This window comes from Crotalus tigris, unplaced genomic scaffold, assembly GCF_016545835.1.
Source record: "Crotalus tigris isolate CLP2741 ecotype Arizona unplaced genomic scaffold, ASM1654583v1 scf7180000019007.31208882:3723066, whole genome shotgun sequence".
Classification (NCBI taxonomy): Eukaryota; Metazoa; Chordata; class Lepidosauria; order Squamata; family Viperidae; genus Crotalus; species Crotalus tigris.
In genome coordinates, this window is record NW_024097321.1 from 3,333,371 (window position 1) to 3,349,206 (window position 15,836).

The window sequence follows — 15,836 nt, forward strand, 5'->3', positions numbered from 1 at the left end:
TCTCACTTTGGTTAGTTTCCATCCGTTGCTTCTTGTCCTGCCTTCACGTGCTTTGGAGAATAGCTTGATTCCTTCTTCTTTGTGTCAACCTCTATTGGAACACTGCTATCATGTCACCCCTAGTCCTTCATTAAACTAGACATACCCAATTCCAGCAACCATTCCTTATATGTTTTAGCCTCCAGTCCCATAATCATCTTTGTTGCTCTTCTCTGTACTCTTTCTAGGGTCTCAGCATCTTTTTTACATTGTGGTGACCAAAACTGGATGCAGTATTCCAAGTGTGGCCTTACTAAGGCATTGTAAAGTGGTATTAATACTTCACATGATCTTGATTCTGTCCCTCTGTTAATGCAGCCTAGCATTGTGTTGGCCTTTTTGGCAGCTGCAGCACACTGCTGGCTCATATTTAAATGATTGTCCACTAGGACTCCGAGATCCCTCTCTCAGTTACTACTATTGAGCAAGGTACGACCTATACTAGACCTGTACATTTGGTTTTTCTTGCCTAAATGTAGAACCTTACTTTTTTTACCAATAAATTTCATTTTGTTAGATAGCACCCAATGTTCAAGTCTGTCAAAATTCTTCTGTATCTTAAGCCTGTCTTCTGGAGTGCTGGCTATTCCTGCCAGCTTGGTGTCATCTGCAGATTTGATGAGTTCCCCATCTATCCCCTCATCCAAATCATTGATGAAGATGTTGAAGAGCACTGAGCCTAGAACAGGGCTCTGTTCTGAGTTACAGGGATCTGCGTTATTTTCTAGAATCCAAAGATCTTCAAGTGGAACCTGGTTTAAAAGATGTAGAATTTAAGAAATACTGAGCCCACATGTAAAGTGACTTCATTACCCTTCCATAGAAGGCATTAACTGTGTTTTAAACATAGTAGTATAATCTTTGATTTTTGAGGTGCTAGTCATTTTGTTCTTGTTCTATTTAATAATTATTTTTTATTAAACTATAAACCGTTCCTTTTGTCTAAGGTACTGTAGTGGTTTTCTTTTTCTTGTAAATTAAGTTAAAAAAGAAAGAAGAAACATTTAAGTGGTTTTTATTGACTTAATACTGCAAAGGTATTTTTAAGTGAAAGTTTAAAATTATATATAATATAGTTGTCTTTTACATATAGTGCAACTCCATCTCCTCCTTTATGGGGTCTGGGTTTTTTGAATAGTTTGTATCCTATCAGTATATTCCAGTCATGGGTTTCATCCCATCAAGTTCCAGTAATTCCAACTATATCATATCTACCTTCATGTATTAATAATTCAAGTTCACCCTATTTGTTCCCCAAACTTTGAGCATTTGTATATAGGCATTTGAGATCTTTTTGTCTGACTCTAGGTATGCTTCCTATGTTTCCTATTTGAAGTTTGAGATTATCTTCTTTCCCATCCCTCCTTACCTCATTATTTGATTTGTTTTCTAGGGTTTTCTTGGAATTAGGTTCTGGAGATCCTAAAGATTGGTCACCTCCCCCTTCGATTTTAGTTTAAAGCCCTCCTGATAAGTTGAGCCGGTCATTTTCTGAAAACATTCTTCCCAGTTTTTGTGAGGTGTAGCCCATCTCTTGCTTAAAGTCCATCATGGAGGAAGTGCAGACCATGGTCCAAGAATCCAAAGTTCTTTTGGCGATACCAACCCTTTAGCCAGTGGTTCACTTCTAGAATCCTTTATTCTCTTACTGGATGTTGACCTTTCATTGGCAGTACAGATGAAAAAACTACTTATGCACCTAACTCCTTAACTTTTTTGCCTAGCTGCTCGTAACCACTCAATATTGTTTTCAGATTCATTTTCGTGTCATTCATCCCTACGTGTAGCAAAAGAAAAGGGTAGTAATCTGTGGGTTTTATTATTTTGGTTAGGGATTTCTTGAGATGTGCTTGAATATTTGATATAAAAATACTGGGAAGTTATATATAGTAAAGCACCCAACATTTATTTGTAAAATCTTCTGATTTCATAATGCATATTTTGTTTTAATATTATTTTATTACTTTGCTCTTCAAATGTCAGGCTTGGATGACTAACCTCTTGGAAATTGGGGTCTGACTTGGATAAAGAGGATTTGATTTAATCAAGCATTTCCACTTCCTGCTTGTGTTTTCAGATTCTGATGGCAATGAATATGATCTTAGTGACTTGAGCAGAGATCATGAACCTTGGATTGCCCTGGATACAACGACAGATGCCAAAAAAAGAACTTTTTATCTCAATGTTTGCAGGCCACTTCCCTACATACCAGGATGCTCAGGTAAGTATCTTAGGTTAACTAATGATGTAGATTTGAGTTACCAGTGCTTAGAACACAAATGAGTAGACTTAATTGAACAGACTACAGTGATAAGGTTCATGCAATAGACTGCGCCAGGAATCTGCATCCTGTTACTCATGAGCTGCAAGCTTCTCCCCATTCTAATTTTATTACTCTTGATTGATTGATTATGTACCATCAAGTCACTGTCAATTCTTAGTGACCATACAGATAAATGTTCTCCATGATGATCTGTCCCTAACCTGGTCTTTCATGTCTTCCAATGATGCCCTCATCATCACTTTAACTGAATCCATCCACCTTGCTGGTGGTCCTTCTCTTCATTTTTCTTTCACCTTTCCCAGCATTGTGATGACTTCATTTGCCTATCATGTTGATCAAAGCTAAACAAACCAGTTTGGCACTTTTCTGTATATAAACCTATCAGTAGTTTATTTGTTTAAGGACCTTCAAATGATTTAAAAAATTGACTGAACTATTTCTAAAAGCCTTTTTAATCTGACTTTTATTTTTCTATCTTTGTCACATTGAATTTTAATGTTAGAATATATATTACAATAGAGGAGAATAGCAATTATCAATTTGGTGCTTGGATAATGTAAAGATAGAAGTAATAGTTTTAAACCAATTTTAATTTTTTTTTTACAGAAAAACAACTGTAAAAATAAAGGAAGTAAAGAAAAATCCTTGTGTCAGTCAGCAAGGTCATATTGAGTTTAAATTTTACTAAAACATCATCAGTCCAGATATGATTGACTTAAGAAAAGGAGAAAAGAATGTTAAATTACTTTTGAGCCCCCTTTAAAAAGAATTAATGCAATCCTTTGGGGAAACATAAATATCTATTTTGAAATGTGTCTTTTGGCTGCAGCTGGTGTAGTAGGAGCTTGTGTGAAATATGCTGATAAAAGCCAGAATCTTGGTGTCATTCAAATAAGTCCTCAGGCTGCCACTGATGGATCCCTTACTATTGTGTATTTAAATGGAGACAAATGCAAAGATAAAAAACAGTACTCAACACGGATCATTTTCCAATGTGATCAAGCTATGGTAAGTTCATCTATAGCAGTGTTTTTCAAACTTGGCAACTTTAAGGTGTGTGGAATTCCAGAATTCCACAGCCAGCCTACCATACATCTTAAACTTGCAATGTTTGACAAAAAAAAAAAAAAAAAACAACCACTATGTACGGTATAAGCAAAGTCTACTATTTCATGATCTAGATGCCATAACATGACTGCTTTTTGCAACCTTGCAGGCTGGTATTATCTTTGCCATTCATATCCTTTTCCAACTTGTTTGTACTTTTGCAGAACTAGTGTGTTTGGAAGCTTAGGAATTCTGTTCCTTTAAAAAATATATCAAACAACTGTGCATAGGTGCATTTTTCAAGACTTTTGATTTCTTCTAGCCTCAAAGGGTTTGGCTGGAAGAAACTGAGTGTACAGCTGCACATTATCTCTTTCCCAGATGGCTCCTTGGGATACTGTCAGAGTTTCCTTAGAGCAGTCTTTAACACTTTTCCCCCAGCCTCCAATACACATGTAGAGAATCAGGGACTCCAAAAGTAATAACATATTGTGCCTATGTCATATGATTGTATGTAGTTGATTTGGGTGGAATAGCTTCACAAATGTTCCTCTTCTAAAGATGTAGAAATATATTTAGAGGAACTAGTCAATGGATACTTCCTATTTGAAATCACAGTTGCTAAAAAAAAAAAGGATACTAAATTTAAAGTAAAATGAAAGGCTCTGTTTTTTTTATTATTTAAAAGTGACTATTTCATATGGAGTAGTCCATATCACTCAATTTTCCATTTTTCCACGTCAGAGAGAGCCTCAGGAGATGAGGCAATATGGGTTGATGAGAAATTTATTTATTTTGGCTTAAAAGGTTTTAAGTTAAGTTTGATGCACTTGCCTGACCAGTTCAGAATCTTAGCCAGCCTTCCTTCCTTCCTTTGCTCCCTTGCTCCCTTGCTTCTGACAGAAAAAAATTGGTGATGTGATCTACAGGGGCAGTATGGCTAAGAGTTGCAATTCAAATCACTTGCTTAATTATTATTGTTTACTCTGAATTTGAATGAAGTTGGAGCTAAGCTAACAGGGAGAGGAAAGAACGAAGAAAAACTATTATAGGAAAGATTGGTAGAGACAATGTAGACAATATACATATACATAGTATATGTTTGAAAACCTGGCTCTTGTGTAGCAGTACTGATTAGTTCTCCTGTTGAGTTATAAAATGATAGTCAAAAATGAAATTCTCAGGTTCCCAGTTTCTTTTTTGACAAATGAGATTTGAATGGAATAATTGCCAGTGAATCATAGAATGGTGATTCAGTAGTACATAAGGGAATCAGAAGTTCATTCATTCATGCAAGAAACCTGTCAAACTTTTCATCTTTATATTTAGGAATCACCAGTGTTTCAATATGAAAAGGACTGTGAGTTTGTGTTTCTCTGGAGAACACTAGCAGCTTGCCCTGTGCACAGAGCAGAAGGTAAATATGAAGACTTAAAATCGTTTTGTTCTTCAACCTCTATAGCTAAAACCCATGAATAAGTTTATATTTAATATGAAAGAAGAAAGGCAGGTTTTATCTTGAACATAAATCCCCTGTCTATATCCAGTTCTTTTCTAATTCATGTATATGGCAGAAGTCTTAACTTTCAAATATTTCATATAGGGAGCAATATGATTACACATATACACCCTATCTTCAAAAATTGTTATAAATTACAGCTGCTAATATTAACTATTTTTAAATTTAATGTAAATTAAATAAAAAGTTGTTATTGACTTAATTCTACCATTTTACTTTTTGTAATAGGAGCCTTCAGTATTTATTATAGGCCAGAGGTGGGTTTTGGTCCAGAAAAGATGGTCTCACTTTTTGTATGTGTGTGTGATGCATATAATATGTTCAGAAAAGAGATGATGCAGGTGTTTTTGGAACAGAAATCTTGTGTAACTAAACAATTGTAAGAGATGTAACATTTCCATAAATTTTAATTATATAAAATATATAGGAAAAAGGGAGGATTTGTGAAGAAAAATGAAATACATAAAATATTTAATTTTTAATTCTCTTATATATTCTTTAGTTTACTTTTTAGTGATATGCTTTAGCCATATAGTTTCTCAGTGAGAAGATAAAAAAACAATAGTAGTCATTAAGGGAAGGTAATGGAAAGAAAGTTGCTAATGGATGGGCTGATGCACAGGCATGCAAATGTGAAGTGGAAAAAGTTGGGCGGGATGCACCAGCCCTTCACTACTTGCCCTGTAAGACCTGCCTGTTCAATTTTGTCGTGGTCAAAACCCAGAACAATCAAACTGTTCCAAGTTTTAGTTCAGACTGGCTGAATCATACCTAGAATGGTTCAGCTGTCAGAGTAGCTGGGATTTGGCTGGCGTATAAATTTCATAATTATTATTTCTGAGGCACAGTATAGCAATAGCACTTAGACGTATATACTGCCCCACAGTGCTTTACAGCAGTCTCCTGGCAGATTACAATGTCAACATATTGCCCCCAACAATCTGGGTCCTCGTTCCACTGATGTCAGCAGGATGGAAGGATGAGGCAACCTTGAGCCCATCAGAATCGAACTCCAGACTGTGGGCACAATTAGCCTGCTATACTGCATTCAAATTACTGTACCACAGGCCTCCATATTTCTTTGGGGCGTGGCACATAACAGATTTTGCTTTTAATACTTGCATTAGATAATCTAATACTGTGAAAGTAGTTTTCATGACAGCTAATTTGTACGTTGGAATTTCTGTTTAAAGAAATAATTTGCTGAAATACACTTAAGTGGTTGTATTAAATAAATAACTGTATGTCATTCTACAGCGTTAGATTATAGTTTTTTCCCTTGTGGTTTTGGTTTTTTTTAAGGTGAGAACTGTCAAGTGAAAGATCCAAGATATAGTTATGTATATAACTTGTCACCACTTCGTGGGAATGATATTAAAGTCAGCACCGAAGAATATGACTACTACTTTAGAATCTGTGATAGACTAACAACAGGGCTTTGTAAACCATCAAGCAACAGTGGAAATATGGTGTCATCATGTCAAATTAAAAAACAAGAGCCACTTGCTAAAAAAATAGCAGGTAAGGTCATTCTCAGATTTGTTGCCTTGATTTGCTATCCAAGCAAATGCCTTCATGGAGCTTTTCTTTGATACTGCTTTAGGTAACTTGAGATTTAGTTGTAGTGGTTGTGTAATTCTGCTTCCACAGCCACAAATCCTCTGGCTGTGCTAATAATTGCATGTGATTACAATTGGAGGCCAACTAAAGATGAAATTTTTACTGCTGATGCTAAGTACTGCTGTTAATGTCCTTTCCCTCTATACCTTCACCGAATTTTAAATTCATCTGAAAGTCCTGTGGAATTCTTGGTTTCTGTACATTTTTATAAACATGTAGGTATGTGTACACATACACACACACACACACACACACACGTCAATTTATATATCTCATGTATATGCTTTTATTTGCTAATTTTTATCTTTACATCTGATGCCACTAAGTGATTTCCATTCTCTTTTTGTGTGATAAAGTAAAGGTAATTAGAACACAGACAAGGTGCCTGGACACTCTACAGCAGAACAGGCCATCCACACTGTAAGCTGCCCAAAGTCATTGGGATGTGGATGGCTATATAAGTGGGATGAATGAATGAATAAAACCCCTACAAATGGATATCCCCTTGATATGGGGGAGGGGCTTGTGCGTTCTGTTAAGATTGAGAGCTGGAGGTATACCACCAAACATATACCGGAAGAATCACTCAAGCCAGACAGGTCTCAGCAGAAGAGCCAGACTAAGAGTATTCACAACTAAATATGTACCGTAAATTCCAAAAGCCACAGTGATAATGGCCAGTTATTATGAATTGTGGGAGTCGTGGTCCAGAGCAAAGACTGTCTGCCTCCAGATTGCAGAATAAAGGGAAACTGATTGAGGCAGCTTTTGGAAAAGATGAAAGAAAAAGTCCCTAGAGAGCGCTCTATGTTTATGTAGTCCCTATGTTTGTAATGAATGGATATGTGTTTGGCTTATTTAGAACGATATGCAGGCAGTAGTTTGTGTGATTGCTCAACTTAATGTAAAGACTAGCATTGGAAGTTTTTGTAGGATAATTAAAACTGGATTGTTAAACTTCCATTCTCTTCTCCCAGAAACATAACTATGTTAGTCTTTTAATTCAACTCTAAGAATCTTCTTCCAGCAAAGGATAGCTCATTCTCTCTCCACACACATATACTTAGAAATTTTAAATTTTCAATAAGTTTCTCTTAATATTTTGTCATATACATTTCTGTAACTAGGTTTGCAGTCTGAAAAACTGACATATGAAAATGGATTACTTAAGATAAACTACACTGATGGGGACATATGTCACAAGGTTTATAAGAGGTCAACAGCCATATTTTTCTACTGTGATCCTAATCCTAATTTGCAGGTAAGGAAACTTGGGAATTTTAATATGTTTCAAAATAATTAAGTGTGGCTTGACAGTTCTCTAACTTCAAAGAGAAAGAAGCTCTGTATAGACCAACCACAAAAAATTAAATGCAGTGAGAGATTACAGTTACATGATCCTGATAGTTGCCTGTTAGATAAAATGTTTATTAAGGATAAAGATATATACTGAGTCCTCAAATGCAAATGATTAAGGGCAATCCCTTTTTTATTTATTTCATTGTATGAGAAAGGAAAATATTAAATATATATAATTTCACCATTTAGTTAATTCCATTTTAATTTTAATTAAGTTTAAGGAAAATCACATGTAACTTTTGTCCAGGCCCAACCCTAACTCCATCCATTGCTTTGTCCTGTGCAGTGCTTGTCTTAAAGAATTACTGTCATGGTTCCGACTAATGAAACACTTCAAAGAACTTCGAGACATGTTTATCCTAAAGCCTTTATTACCACTGTTATAAATTGACGGCACCTCATGGAGGTTTATGCCAGAATCTGAATTCCTCTTGCTGGCATCTAACTTTTCTTGCTAAACCCCTCCCTTATCTTGCAGTCACAAGTCACATCTTCCAATTAGCCCAGAGGCCAGAGATTCACTTCCATTCCTTTTCTCTGGCTTTTGTTATTTCCCCTCCCTTTTCTCTGTCATCTGAATTAACTCTAAAAATACCAGACAGTTCTGAATATTTTGTCAAAGCAAGAATATTCAATATTAGCAGTGTTGGCAATTACCCTGCTTGAAGGACATAAAATGTATAAATTCTTGCCGTATCATTGTCATTTCTTTTTTCACTAATTTTCTGCTGCAGTAGCTGTCGCTTATTTAAATCTGTTCCGATCATTTTATTGGAGCTAGCCTAATAAGCGGCATGGAAATCAAAAATGTTGAAACTTGCAATAGTTTAAAGCTGGCATGTCCAACCTGGCTCACAGGTCACATGTAGCCCTGAACAGCTAGTAACACAGCCCCACAAGATCATAAACTTTTAATATTATGTATGTTATATGTGGTCCAATTTAATTCCTCTTCACTCAAGGTGGCCCAGGCAAGTCAAAAGGTTGGACATGCCTGTCAAAAGATTGGTTCATTTGATGATAGATTGCTAAAACTTTCTATGTTTATAGTGAGAAGAGTCAAGTCTGTGTTTCTGGCCTTGCCTCCTTTCTTCTACCCCAATAGACTTCAGTCTTGGGATTACTGCCTTGTGCAAAAGAGCTTGAAGATAGATTTCCAAATGTCCATCCACGGTTTAATATTTTTTTAGCTATGGTGTTTGTCTGGTCTATAATACGCAACAGGTTTTTTTAATCTGTTTCCATAGCCAGTATTTCTGAAGGAAACCGAGGATTGCACCTATATGTTCGAATGGCACACTCCTTTTGCCTGCCCACCTTCCAAATCTGTTGAATGCTCCTATAAGTAAGTTGTCTTCCCCCAAAGTGTTTTTAGGATTTTCTCCTTTATTGATTTATTGTTGCTTAATCCATACTAGATATGATTTGCTCTGACATTCTGAGAACATGAGTTTTCCTCTTCTGTAACTGTATAACAATAGCCTTGTACATGAGCAGCATTTGAGTGCTGTCTAGATAAAACTGCATGATCTAACTCGAACAAAAGAGGAATTAATTAAAGTAGTAATATTGAAAAATAGAGATAAATGCTGGTAATACGTTTTAAGTCTTTTCTTGCAATATTCCCATATGCCTGTCAGCGTTGCAGACTAAGATTAATATTATGAAATTTCACATTTTCTTGTGCAGGCAACTGTGCTTGCCAAGAAGCTGGGGGCAAAACATGGGTTTGGGATCACAGTCTATTTTAGCCTGAGTGCGCCAGTGTATAGTTTGGACGATGGGGAACATTGGATGTCAGTAGTCACATTAGAATTACTTTATGCAGTTAGAGAGGAATTCAAAAGAATTGTGCCTACATTCAAAATATATGAATGCAAATATAATTGCTTTGAACATTTGACTTGGATTTTTGTAATAGAGGTTGTCTACATCTTGCATGTATTTACTCTGTTCATTTAACATTATTTTTTTGTTGTTGTTCTTTTGTAGAGATAGTGCTGGCAATTCCTATGATCTCTCTCCTCTGATCCAACAAAAGAAAAACTGGGAGGCTATTTCAAAGACCAGCTCTTCACAGAAATACTATATCAATGTCTGCAGATCATTAGTACCTCATCTAGGAGCCGGTAAGAATTGGGGGAAGTACTATTTGCTGAGAAGTGTTGCAGGAAGTTTTGGAGAAAAGTTTGAATGTGCCACCAGATTCTGAACAAAATAATTCAGTTTCTTTGTGTTGAGTCATTTTGCTCAAGTTAAATCTAGCTGTTTATGTCTGATTTGCCATCTATCTATTGGTAAATAGGAAATATTCCCATCTGTGTAAATGAATAAAATTTCATTATCAGTTATACAAATCTGGACAATGACACAATGGCCAGCAGATTGTAAGAGCTTGGTGCCAGGCTATTGGGTCAAGCTAGGGCTTCCTGGGACAGCTGCAGCTGGGACTGAGATGGGATGGCTGCAGCTTTGTGCCAAGTTGCTGGGGCAGCTGACACTCCCAGAGCCATAATGACCCAAGAAGCCTCTGAGTTGTGTAGCTCTGGTGCTCTTTGCCATACCACAAGGCAAAGTGCAGGGCAGCCAGAAGAGCAAAGATGGGAGAAATGGGGATAGTTGAAGGGGAGGCATTATCTTACCTTGCAAAAATTGAGGCTTGGGCTGGGAGGGACCAAGCCTAGAATGGCTTGGATATGGTGGGTCCTTGGCTAATGGTGGCAATGGGGGGGGGGTACCAAGATCGCTGTTGCTAAGTGATATAGTCAGATAACATTGCATTTTATGACTGCATCACTTAGCAATCTAAATTCTGGTCCAAATTATTGTTGTAACTCGAGGACTACCTGTATGCTGAGGGAAGTTGAAATGGAAAAAGAAGAACATGGTTTTAAAACTGGATGAAGAAACATCACTAGCTTGCACTATGCTGATGACCTTACCCTGATAACTGAAAACGCAGAGGATCTGTAAGCTTAGTAATAAAATTTAAAAGCAAAATGAAAAAGTGACTAAATTAAATCTAAAGATAGAATAATAAATGCTAACAGGTAGAACAACCAGCTTTAAAATTAGCAATAAAGATCCTGATGATGTGGGTAGCTTCTGCCTCTCAAGTTCAACCATCAATAGTAAAGGAATAAGCAGTCAAGAAGTACATCACAGACTAGCACTTGTTACTGTAGCCATAAAGATTCTGGAAAAGACATTCATTCCTCTGTTTAAATTATTGGCCACCCAACTTTTCACCATTCAGATGTGGTGATGTGTCAATTCAGAATTGTGCAAGCCAGGGAGATAGATGGGGAATGGGAGGTGCTTTGTCCCTGCAGTTGGTTGTCAGGGCAAATGACCACCAGTATGCTGCAATGGACATCATTTCAGAACCAGGTTGTAACAATATTTTGAAGGGTTCTCCTTAACTACAAACAGTTGCTGAGCAATGACTTCATCTATATAAAAATCTTATCTATAAAAAGGATTGTCTCATCTAGAAGTAACCTTTATTTTTTTTTTGGCCAGATCCAGATTTTTTTATTATTATTTTTTAAAAAATCTTTAATGTACCCTTTCTGTGTGTATATGTATCCATACTGAATTCTTTTTGTTTTCTTAACTGGAGTTTTTGTATGTTTGTTCCATATTTAGATTTTTGTCCCCCAGATTCTGCAGCCTGCTTAAAGGATGGTTCTAAGTATATAAGCTTAGGTGAAGTAGCTGAGGGGCTGAAATGGGAAAACGGTATTTTTGTTCTTAAATATATAAATGGTGAGAAGTGTGAAGACCATATCCGGAACAAATCTGCAACTATCCATTTCAAATGTGACGAAAGGAAAGATGTAAGTATGTTTCGTTTACTGAGGGCTCAGTGAAAATACGTCATAGATTCCTATTAAAATAATGGTCATAGAATTAGAATCCTAATTTGGATCTCATTTTCATAAATTTGCTCTCTACATGGAATAAAATTCATCTTTTCATTTCTTAGGAGGAAATAGTTATTTAGCTACAGCTATTTGGGTATGGTAGCAAGATAGCAGATAACCAGCACTGACTCATTATGTAAGAAAGAAAAAAAAACAAACTAAAATTTTCTGATTCATAAAACTCTTACAAGTAATGATAAGCAAACTGGTATCTTCTAGAAATTTAGACCGCTGCTTCCAAAATTCCTGACTGTTGGTTATACTGATGGGAATAATGGTTCAAAGTCTGTGGAGAACATGCCTATACTTGTCTTAAATGTAAATTCACTAGCATTATCCAGTTAATATTAGTTACAATTTTATGTGACCTCTGAAAAAAGATGAACTGATTCCAGCTTGCCAAAATAATGTTTCATTATTTTTGTAAGTGGAAAAGTTGTTTCTTGAATACTGAGAAAACCATTGTTTATCAGCTCTGCAAAGAGTCATATTTTCCTTTTTTATCTCCCAGAATTCCAATCCAGAACTGGTAACAGCCCATATGGATTGTGAATATAATTTTATGTGGTATACAGCTGCTGCATGTCCTCTGAAAAGCAATATGCACAATAATTGCACTGTGTCTAACCCTCGAACAGGTAATATTTTTCTCTAAATTCAGGTTGACTAGATGTAACAAGTAAGTAGAAAAAAGGACTAGAGTTGACATCTAATGCCATAGAAATGTCTCAGGGTGTTGAGCAAGCAGTTCATGTTAGAAAATCCTCAATATTTTTTCAGATGTTACTGAACTGAAGCAGTTTGCCCTGAAGGAGTAGGGCACAATTCCCATATAGTGATACAAGATCCTGATCACTATATGAATCTGACACGGTGATTTGTTTTCTCTCTGGCATATTGCATATTGGTTGCATTAATAAATTTGGGAGATATTCATTGAGACCCATGGGAAGCTCTGACAACATTCATTGACAAAGATAGACAAAAGATTAAGAAATCCAAAAGAAAGCAAGGGCTTTTTCATAGAACTAATAATCATCCCATATGCACTTATGTTTATGGTCCATGTTAAAATTCTGTGGGTATTTCTTTATATACCATATTTATTATTTTTATAAATAATATGTCAAAAGTCCTGAATGAATGACTTTATACTGGTTTTGAGCTTTTGAGGTCCTTCTCGTGGAGTCAGCTTATTGAGCATCTTGATTGTTTTAATAAAAAAATATTTTCCATAGTAATATTCCTTTTTTCTTCCTTCTCTTGTTTTCTTCCAGGTCATCTCTTTGACCTTAATCCTTTAAAGAGACAGGCTGGCTACAGTCTCTTAGATTTTGTGAACCAGAGAATGCTCCAGTTGAGTGTGTGTGATGAACCGAAAAGTTCATGCGGTGGAGACACTGGTAAATTTTGACTTGCTGAGATGCTGATATTGAACCCAGGTTCATAGGATGGAAAGAGATTGTTGTGATACTTTATTTTCTGAAACCTATGTTACTGTTGATATGTGATGTACCAGTAGTAATGTAGTAAAGTACATTTCAATAAAAAATGTAGGAAAGCATCTGGATAACGATGTGTGCTCCTCTCCCCGGGATAAGCTTTTCCCAGTGTATCTAATTTATCAGCCACTTTCTACATTCTGTACAGGTAGGTCTCAGTTAGTGCATTAATGAATCCCACAAAATGGTCACATTATTTGAATTCACACTATTCAAAATGATTTTTCTATGGGAAGTAGGGCAATTGGTTCCAGCTCAATGGAAATAGGCAGTTTTAAAAATCAATGTAATTTTTATATGTTTATTACTGAAATAATGTGTAACAGTAAAAAAGGGTAAACCTACATCCAAAATGTATCCATTATCTCTTATATTCTGTTGTAGTTCTTCAAAAATTTTACACAAAAGACAATTAGTGTCTGAAACCCCAACAGCAGCTGTGCATGTACTAGACCCAACTGCACATATGCTAGCCTTGCACTAATTGAATTCTGGCTTGAATTAAACGTGACTTGGTATCAGTTTATAAATTAAACTAAATCAAATTTTGCACTATTCAAATTTGCACTAATACTGACCTAAGTATAACTTTTTTAAAAAATAAAAATAAAAAAGGATACCAGTGAAACCTGCTACATGGCTCAGATTACCTAGTATCCAAAATTTATCTGGGATAGCAGTAAAATGATTATTGGATAATATGCATGCTATATTTTGCAAGCAAGGCCATTATGCCATACTTGAATAGCTGCTCACTATATTGTTAACAGGATGAGGTACAAGAGGAAAAAGGTGCATGTTCACTGCATACCATGCTGTGGAATGGATCTGGTGAAGGCATTGTCCTGTCTATCTGATATTAAAAGCCTACATAGCCTCTTGTTAGGCACTGTAAGCCTTAATAATATGCTAGTGTGCTGCCCACTTTATATTGAGGAAGTAAATTTGAAAGAACAAAACTATATTAGGACTACTCAATGAATCATTGAGCAGCTTGATCCCAGCACTAAAGAACAGATAATTCTTTTTTAACCAAAATGTTGAAAGTATACCTTGTTCTAGATTTATTAATAAGAGTAGCATATTCCCTACTAATTGTGTTGAATCTAACATTTCTTCTGTCCAAGAACAAGGAAACGGGACAAAAACCAGACTAGCATTGTTTTGTTAAATCTGTTAATAGGAGTTTGTGTCACGGGTGGCCATCAGCGATCAGTTAATGCTGGACGACTAAGCAAAGCATTAACCTATGAAGATGGATTTTTGAAACTTGTCTACAAAGAAGGCGAATCCTGTCCTGCAGATCCTGATTTGAAGTATATGAGCTATTTCACCTTTGTGTGCAGATTGGATGCTGGGCCTGGCAGCCAGCCGGTTCTCCTTTCTTTTGATGAGAAGACATGCACTTATTTTTTCTCTTGGCATACTGTTTTAGCCTGTGAAGAAGAAAGAGTGGTAAGCAAATTGTCTATTTTGTCAACTTAATTTTATCTAAAATGACCTGGTTGTTTAAGATTAAAAAAAAAAAAGTTTAAATCTTCTAGTTTGGAAAAAAAGTTTCACCATAATACATTTACAAATTTATTACACTCATTTGTGCTATTTTGCAGAGCAGTTGTTGAAGTAAAATAAGCTAATCTTATTAAGCATAAAAAACGTAATATAGTATTTATGAGATCACTTGAAATTTCTATCAAAAAGACATTCAACTCTAGTATAAAACATCCCAGAAGACAAACTCAGGATCCAAAAAGATCTTGACAAACTTGAACAATGAGCCCTATCCAACAAAATGAATTTCAGGGTGCAGAAAAACAAAGTTTCACATTTAGGCAGGAAAAATCAAAGGTACAAGTACAGATTAGGCGAGACCTAGCTCAAAAACAGAAATTGTGAGAGGGACCTTGGAGTCGTAGTAGACGATCACTTCATTATGAGCCAGCAGTGTGCAGCACCAGCCAAAACAGTTAATACAATCCTGGGTTGTATAAACAGAGGCATAGAATCAAGACCACACAAAAGTATTAGTACCGCTTTATAAAACCCTAGTAAGACATCTGGAATACCGCAGGCAATTTTGGTCACCATATCACAACTTTGAAAAAATTCAGAGAAGAGCAACTAAGATGATCAAAGGCTAAAACATGTGAAGAACGGCTGCAGGATTTCGGTTTGGCTAGTCTAAAGAAAAGAAGAAATAGGGGCGACATGATAGCAGTGTTCAGTATTTGAAGGGCTGCCACAAAGAGGAGGGGGTCAGTTTATTTTCCAAAGCACAGAAGGCAGGACAAGAAACAATGGTTGGAAACTGATCAAGGAGAGAAGCAACCTGGAATTAAGGAGAAACTTCCTGACAGTGAGGACAATTAACCAGTGAAACAGTTTGCTGTCAGACATTGTGGGCACTCCATCACTGGAGACTTTTAAGAAGAGGCTGGACAGTCACTTATCTGAGATAGTGTAGGTTCTCCTGCTTGAGCAGGGCACTGGACTAGAAGACCTCCAAGGTCCCTTCCAGTTCTATTCTGTTCTACTCCAAT

The 15,836-nt window shown here is 36.2% G+C and overlaps 1 protein-coding gene across 1 annotated transcript in view; it reads left to right on the top strand.

The window, feature by feature from the left end:
* IGF2R (insulin like growth factor 2 receptor) overlaps nucleotides 1-15,836 on the top strand; it is an 83,679-nt gene that overhangs the window by 43,431 nt on the left and 24,412 nt on the right. The window contains exons 24-34 of the mRNA XM_039358248.1: nucleotides 2,117-2,260; nucleotides 3,153-3,331; nucleotides 4,700-4,787; nucleotides 6,192-6,410; nucleotides 7,637-7,770; nucleotides 9,116-9,213; nucleotides 9,861-9,997; nucleotides 11,517-11,707; nucleotides 12,306-12,432; nucleotides 13,072-13,197; nucleotides 14,480-14,751. Coding sequence (XP_039214182.1) covers nucleotides 2,117-2,260; nucleotides 3,153-3,331; nucleotides 4,700-4,787; nucleotides 6,192-6,410; nucleotides 7,637-7,770; nucleotides 9,116-9,213; nucleotides 9,861-9,997; nucleotides 11,517-11,707; nucleotides 12,306-12,432; nucleotides 13,072-13,197; nucleotides 14,480-14,751 — 1,715 coding nt within the window. The remainder of the gene's footprint in view (nucleotides 1-2,116; nucleotides 2,261-3,152; nucleotides 3,332-4,699; nucleotides 4,788-6,191; nucleotides 6,411-7,636; nucleotides 7,771-9,115; nucleotides 9,214-9,860; nucleotides 9,998-11,516; nucleotides 11,708-12,305; nucleotides 12,433-13,071; nucleotides 13,198-14,479; nucleotides 14,752-15,836) is intronic.